This window comes from Cucumis melo, chromosome 2 (genome assembly GCF_025177605.1).
Source record: "Cucumis melo cultivar AY chromosome 2, USDA_Cmelo_AY_1.0, whole genome shotgun sequence".
NCBI classification, from domain to species: Eukaryota; Viridiplantae; Streptophyta; class Magnoliopsida; order Cucurbitales; family Cucurbitaceae; genus Cucumis; species Cucumis melo.
The window spans coordinates 15,522,822-15,531,224 of NC_066858.1; the positions used below are offsets into that span (position 1 = coordinate 15,522,822).

General features: G+C 33.2%; 1 protein-coding gene across 1 annotated transcript; it reads left to right on the forward strand.

Moving 5' to 3' along the window:
* Nucleotides 1-666: 666 nt before the first annotated feature.
* Nucleotides 667-6,377, forward strand: LOC103487452 (disease resistance-like protein DSC2). The gene is given in 8 exon segments (XM_051081766.1): nucleotides 667-969; nucleotides 971-1,173; nucleotides 3,022-3,845; nucleotides 4,029-4,129; nucleotides 4,252-4,536; nucleotides 4,616-4,963; nucleotides 5,270-5,953; nucleotides 6,060-6,377. Coding segments are annotated over 8 exon segments (3,066 nt in total).
* The last annotated feature ends 2,026 nt before the right edge of the window (nucleotides 6,378-8,403 follow it).

The following is an 8,403-nucleotide window of genomic DNA, read 5'->3' on the forward strand; positions in this document are numbered from 1 at the left end:
TTAAACATACATCAATGTATTCCTTATTAGGACTATAAGAAATACATTGATGAGGGTACTAAAGAGATGATTTGTACCTTTCCATTGTTTAATGAATAACTTTTGGTCTTGGAGCGTGATGAAGGTACCGAAGAGATGTTATTCTAGTTGAGATGTTTGCGGTGCATCTATTGACGATCTTGCCTTGTGTATTTTCAAAAAAGAACAAAAACTCTATTACCATTCTCAATGGAGGCAATAGTCAATACCAGGGAATTTCTGAGAATATATATTTCATTTACCATATGAGCAAGCATATTGTTGAAACCTTCAAGATGTTAAAATTAGGTTACAAAAAACTTGAAGACCCTGGAAAATTTCCATGGATATTTATGTTTGTTAAAAAACTAATGAATTTGCTTGTAACACGGTCTAGTTAGTCAAAATATTTTTGTTACTGTAGATAGCCATAAAGTTGAAATGTTCTTTTGCTTACGAAGAACTTGCATTGATGCATGAGTACTTCTTAAATTTAAAAATACTATAATCAAAATAGTTGACTTTTTTTTTCCTAACTTGCATAAATTGTTCATTTATTCACTAGAAAAAAAAAAAAAAAAAAAACCGCGTTGTTTTTTGCTGTCTCTCTTTAGCTGGATTTTTACTTCTGACAATTTTAGAATTCGGATGGGTTCTTCTTCTGTTGGTGGAGCAGAATCATCATCGTCTTGTTCTTCAAATTTGAGGTGGAGTTATGATGTGTTTTTGAGTTTTAGAGGAGAGGATACTCGAGACAAGTTCATCAGTCATCTTGTTGTGGCCTTACGTCAAAAGGGCGTCAATTTCTTCATAGATGACAAGCTAGATAGGGGTCACCAAATTTCTAAATCCCTTCTCAAATCTATAGAGGAGTCTAGGATTTCTATCATTATTTTCTCCCAAAATTATGCATCTTCCACGTGGTGTTTGGATGAACTGGTGAAAATAATTAGAGTGTATGAGATCGAAGAAACAAAGAGTTCTGCCAGTCTTCTACAACGTTTGTCCGACTGAGGTTGTAAAACAAACTGGTAGTTTTGGTGAAGCAATGGCCAAATATGAAACAAATCGGTTAATGATCAACAAGATTCAACCATGGAAGGAGGCTTTGACCACTGCTGCTACTTTGTCTGGTTGGGATCTTCCAAATTATTGGTATTATTTTTTTTAGACTTTTTATATTCTTTTTCATATTTCTTTTACTTCTTCCCTCTTAAACGAGTGTAATAGGGGAAGTTGACTAAACTGGCCTAACAACTATAAAAAGGAAAAATAGCCTGCTTTTATAAAAGTCGTGGGCTTTTCTAAAAAGTAAAATTATCTTTTACTTTTCTAAGAACATGATTTCCCTTGTTGAGAGCATGTTGTCTGCTCTGAGACAGACTTTTGTTGATTCTAATTTTGATATTGAAATATTTAATCTCAAGATGAGCTTAGTTCATCGATAATTGACATGATCTTCCATCGTAGATGTGAGATGTTTGAGTCCCCAAGTTGTACTAAAAACAATCAGGTATAATTGATTTAAACGTTTCAAGTATTTAATTTTTAAAATAAGTCATTTTGGAAATTTTTTTATGAACTATTTGGCAACTACTCAAAATAGCTCTAAAACAATTTTAAAGTTTATTTTAAACAATTTTCTTTTATAAAGAAGCACTCCCAAAAAAAGGCAAAACAAGTTATAATAATTAAGTTCATAGCACACACAAATTTATTGTCTGCAAAAATGGCAAAAACGAATCCAGCCCACATATAGAAGATGTAAAATGTCACAAATGACTTTGTTACTGATATATGTTTGATACATCTGATACACATCTGATACACCTAATGTTCCTTGTTACACCTGATACTCTCCTTAATACCCCCGATATACATTATATACTACTTGATAACCTTTGGGCCGCACCATGATACTCTTTGATACACTCGATACCATTTGATACACTTGAAACACCTTGATACACCTCATACTCCTTGTTACACTTGATTCTTCTTGATACACTTGATGCACTGGTAACAAACTTGTTATGCTTAATTAGTACACTCAACAAATTTGATACGCTTGATGCATGTGATATGTTTGATACACTTGATGTATTGCAAATCCACACTTGTATTATTCACTGATATACTTTGATTAATTAAATACACTTGATATGCTTGAAGTCATACTTATACACTATTGATATACACTTGAAAACTTGATTTATATACTTGATAATGATTCACTTTGTTAATATGTTGATATGCTTTAATAATATGTTGTTGATATACTAGATAATGATACACTGAGTTCATACATATTCTTCATAATACTATAATAAATTGCATAAAATTTGAAAAAATGAAAATCACGTAGTAAGTATATCAACCATATATAATACATATAATATAAGTATACATTACAACACTGATACAAAGTAAAACCAAAACAAAACCTATGTAAAAATATATATATATATATATATTTGAAATCAAATTAAACACAAAATACACATCAAAGTAGAGAAAAATCACAGAGTTAAATTATTTCAATCAATAACCATTATATTTTATATTACAATTAATGTACTATTGATATTCTAAAATCAAGATTAAGATGGAAAGAACAAATCGTTTTTTTCCATATAAGAAAAGATGATTAAAGCCTAAAAAAGTGCGAGAAGAAATAAGGGATGATTAAGGCATTAAAAAGAGGAGAATAAATAAGTTATATATTGAATGGTAACCTGAGAATAATAACAAATTTAAAATGGAGATTGTTTTAAAAAGTGAGAATTTTGCCATATTTGCAAAATTGTAAAACAACGTGGTTCTCAAAATGCTACCTATTGCAATTTCTCTTTTTATCAAAATAGCTTAAATAAAAAAAATGACATTTTTGAAAATATTATTTTTTCTTTAGTCGATACAAATTACCATATATTTATTTACTATTTCTCATTTTATTTTTCATCACTATGTGTCCGTGTATAATGTGTAATCAAATGATGATAGGAAGAATGAAGCTCATCTTATTCATGACCTTGTAGAGAAGGTGTCTATATTAAAACAAACACAACTACTAAATGTAGCCAAGCATCCTGTTGGAATTGATTCTCAACTTAAAGCTGTTGAGGAATTCGCCTCCCATGGTGTGTTAGATAATGGTGTCAACATGGTGGGGATACATGGGATGGGAGGGATTGGTAAGACAACTTTGGCCAAAGCTTTATACAACAAAATCACATATGAATTTGAAGCTTGTTGCTTTCTTTCAAATGTTAGAGAAGCTTCAGAGCAATTTAATGGTCTAGTTCAACTGCAAGAAAAATTACTCAGTGAGATCTTTAAGGATAATAACTTGAAGGTTGACAATGTGCACAAAGGAATGAATATCATGAAGGATCGATTGTGCTCAAGGAAAGTTCTTATAGTTTTGGATGACGTGGATAAGGACGATCAATTAGATGCATTGGTAGGTGGACGTGATTGGTTCGGTCGTGGTAGCAAAATCATTGTGACAACAAGAGATAGACATTTACTTGAAAGATATTCATTTGATAAAATACATCCTATTCAATTGTTGGATTATGTCAAATCTCTTGAGCTTTTTTGTTGGCATGCTTTTAAGCAAAATCATCCATCAAGGGATTATTTGGACCTTTCAGAACTTGTTGTACGCTATTGCAACGGTCTTCCTTTAGCTCTTGTTATTTTGGGTTCTCTACTTTGTAAGAGAGACCAAAAAATATGGAAAAGCAAATTAGATGAACTTAAAAACTTCCCGGAACCAGGTATTGAAGCTGTTTTCCAAATAAGTTTTAAGAGGCTTGAAGAAAATCCCCCAGTAAAGGAAATTTTCCTTGATATTTGTTGTTTTTTTGTGGGAGAGGATGTTAGCTACAGTAAGAATGTGTTAAAGGCATGTGATCCTTATCTAGAATCCAGAATTATAATTCTCATGGATCTTTCTCTTGTTACGGTTGAAGATGGCAAGATACAAATGCATGATTTAATTCGACAAATGGGTCAGACGATTGTACGTTGTAAATCTTCTAAGCCAGAAAAAAGGAGTAGGCTGTGGGTGGCAAAAGAAGCTGTCAAGATGTTGATAGAAAAATCCGTGAGTAACCTTATGTAATTATTTTCGTTTACTTATGTCCAAAGACATTGTGATAAAAAAAATGGGGGTCAGCTTGATTATTTGTTAATAATGTTAGAATGACTTCATATTTAACTTTGTAGGGAACTCATAAAGTTAAAGCCATAAAGCTAGACTTGCGCAGCAACCGTCCATTGATTGTTGAAGCAGAAGCATTTAGAAACATGGAAAATCTTAGGTTGCTTATCCTTCAAAATGCAGCAAAATTTCCTACAAATATATTCAAGTATTTACCTAATATTAAGTGGATTGAATACTCATCATCTAATGTTCAATGGTATTTCCCTATAAGCTTTGTTGTGAATGGCGGGCTAGTTGGACTAGTCATAAACGGTGTATCCAACAAACATCCAGGGATTATATTTGAGGTAATTAAATTTTACAACTTCTACTTGTGTGCTTGATATCACTGCAAGTGTTTTTAATGAATTTTTCCGTGTGTTTTAGGATTGCAAAATGTTGAAGCATGTTGATCTGAGTTATTGGCGGTTATTAGAGGAAACTCCTGACTTCTCTGTAGCATTAAACCTTGAAAAATTATATCTTAGAAGTTGCAAACGTTTGGAAATGATTCATGGATCTATTGCTTCTCTTAGTAAGCTTGTTACCTTGGACCTCGAAGGCTGTGAAAATCTAGAAAAGCTTCCAAGTAGCTTCCTCATGTTAAAGTCTCTTGAAGTTTTGAATCTAAGTGGATGCATAAAGCTGAAAGAAATTCCCGATTTATCGGCATCGTCAAGCCTTAAGGAACTACATCTTAGAGAATGCTATAATTTGAGAATAATTCATGACTCTGTTGGACGCTTTCTTGATAAACTTGTTATTCTAGACTTTGAAGGATGTAGAAACCTTGAAAGGCTTCCAAGATACATCAGCAAGTCAGGGTCTATTGAAGTTTTGAATCTCGATTCATGCCGAAAGATCGAACAAATTTTTGACAACTATTTTGAAAAGTTTCCAAGCCACCTCAAGTATGAATCCCTTAAAGTTTTGAATCTTAGTTATTGTCAAAATCTTAAGGGAATTACTGACTTTTCATTTGCATCAAACCTTGAGATATTAGATCTTAGGGGCTGCTTCTCTTTAAGAACGATTCACGAGTCCGTTGGATCTCTCGATAAACTTATTGCCTTAAAACTTGATTCTTGCCATCTACTTGAAGAGCTTCCTAGTTGCCTCAGATTGAAGTCTCTTGATTCTTTGAGTCTCACTAACTGCTATAAGCTTGAACAACTTCCAGAATTTGATGAAAATATGAAGTCTTTGAGGGAGATGAATTTGAAAGGTACAGCCATAAGGAAGTTACCCTCATCAATTAGATATCTTATTGGGCTTGAGAATTTGAACCTTAGTTATTGCACAAACCTGATTTCTCTTCCAAGTGAAATTCATTTGTTAAAGAGTCTTAAGGAACTTGATCTTCATGAGTGTTCTAGACTCGACATGTTTCCCTCGGGATCAAGCTTAAATTTTCCCCAACAAAGCTTATTTTCAAACTTGACTATATTGGATCTACAAAATTGCAACATATCAAATACAGATTTTTTGGAAAATTTATCTAATTTCTGCACTACCTTGAAGGAGCTAAATTTGTCCGGAAACAAATTCTGTTCTCTACCTTCCCTCCAAAATTTTTCATCATTGAGGCATCTTGAACTAAGGAATTGTAAGTTTCTTCGAAACATTGTGAAGATTCCACATTGTTTAACCCGAGTGGATGCTAGTGGTTGCGAATTGTTTGTAATAAGTCCTGACTACATTGCCGATATCATGTTCAGAAATCAGGTTCCTCTGTTTTAATATTCATCTAATTTCTATTTTGTTCATATTATATGCTTCTCTCTTGTTTTCTTAACATTGATTTTGAGCATATTAAATCTTAATTCTACAGGACCTTGAATTAAGGAACTTCAAAAGAGAGCTAATCGTAGCGTACAGCAAGATCCCGAAATTCTGCAACAATCAAACCACAGAAAGTTCAACAAGTTTTAGCTTTCAACAGAATTCAGATACGATCATACCTGCTTTGGTTGTGTGTGTTGTTTTCAAAGTGGATGAAGATTCATGTGATGCTGAGGGTTTTATTCGTTTTCAAGTATTGATTGATGGTTATGATGCCTACTATGGAAGGTTGGTGTGGGTCAAAATCAGAGCATATGTTGTTACTAAGAACTCCTCCATCACAATTGATATACTTGAACGAGAATAATCGACACAAAATCGAAGTCTCGTTTCAGGTTTGGAATTATAAGAAAAAGGCTAAAGTTGTTATAAGAAGCCTGGGTGTGTATGTCGTTAATGAGCTTTTTGAGCAATACAAATGATAATTGAGGTCAAGCCGGAAGGAAAGGGGCATACACCATTAAACCCAATTTTTATTGTTTTTCATTTTTATTGAAAGTTTTATAATGTAAGGTTTTATTGTTGTCTGTCAAGTTTTTCTTTAATTCATTGTTTTTTCTCTTTCCAGCCGGGTTTGCATTTTTAATTCAATTTCTTGCTTTGGGATCATACGATCAAGGAACCGTTCATGTTATGTAATGTAATGATAAAGATAACGAACCTCCACGTGTCTCCACAATGATATAGTATTATCCACTTTTAGCATAATGAGATGATATCAATGAACACATCATATTTAATAATTAGCGTCTGCTTCACACAAATCTTCATCTACTTTGAAAACAGTAACACGGGAAGCTTTTTGGCAAAGATTAAAATCTAAAAAAATGCCCAACAAACCTCAAAATCATTGTTTGGCGCCTACTCGGTCAATGAATCTCAAATCTCAACAACAAAAATCTTCTTTACAAGTCATTAAACAAAGAAATCTCAAGGCTTGTAAAAAAGATTTTCGGCCAAGAGGGGCCAAAACAGAGCTTAAAGCTCTCAAAATCAGTACATAACTCTCCTCTCTTACCCAAATATGAAGGCAAACTATTTTATAACGACTGTCAAAGAGCTTCGCAACGCCATACTTATGGTGTTACGATTTTAGATGCTCGAACAAGTTGTCTCAGGATCACATTGGATCTGACCTTTACTCTCCTTTGAAGCCACTAAAATGTGTGTGATGCTCGAATTTCTACAAAAATAGACTTCAAACTAATTAATAATTCTAAACAAGCTAGAAGCTAGAACAGAGGCACTAAGATAATTCATTAATTCAGGGAGCTATTAGTAAGAAACCAAACAAGAAACAACAAAATTGGAAGCATGTATCGGCTAACTAACCAACTTTGCCTTTGCTGCCCTCTAACGTCGATATGGACGCCAAGACTTCTTATGGTTTGGTTACTCTAGCACTATTACAAATCTTGTTAATCGTACACGAGACTTCAACTCATGCTTAAGGAGCTAAATGTTAGAGGGGTCGTTATTAACCACATATATTCTGATTTCGATGAGGTCAGACGGTGATCTCGAAATATTTTAGTGACTCACCATCAACGAAAACATCATATTTCATTGAAGCCTTCTCTTCACATAAATCTCTATCTACTTTGAAAATAACACAGACAATCAAAATAAATATTGATGTCTTTTGTGGATAGTGTTGAAGGCTAACGCTTATTGAACTTGTCGTAGTACTTTGATGGTTGAACCATACTGAGATCATATCGTTTATTAGAATGAACTCTCTTGTTTCTGAGCCATTTAATTTACCCTACAGAATATAATAGGGCTGAAAGGCAATAAAGTAGACGTTTGAAGACAATTGTAATTTCTCCTTCGATGACGAAGACCCACGACTGACGGCGAACATCGACCCACGGCAACGAAAACCCACAACGACCGCTAGGACGCTTTACGAGTTAGACACTACCTCTCTCACAACCTTAATTTCAAATTGCTTCTACTTTATTGCCTTTCAGCCCTAAACCCTAATAGAATGAACTTGTCGTAGTAGTTTGATGACTTATGTTACTAAGGTTCTCTTGTTCTGATTTTATGATCGAGAGAAATCAACCTCAAATTTGTACTCTAATTGAATGCCATTGGATTCCCTCGCCTTTGCGTATTGAACTTGTTTAAATTTGATTCCCATGTGATTCTTCACTTTGTTTTGATCTGATTTTATAATTTCAAATGATCTAATAAAAATATGCTTTTATTTTTTGCTATTTTATATTTTTGTAATGTATATCTCTAATGTGATTCTATGAGATGACACTTATTTCTCTTAACTGTAATTTTTACTTTTAGCTAAAAAAGTTAATGTGAATATATTCGAG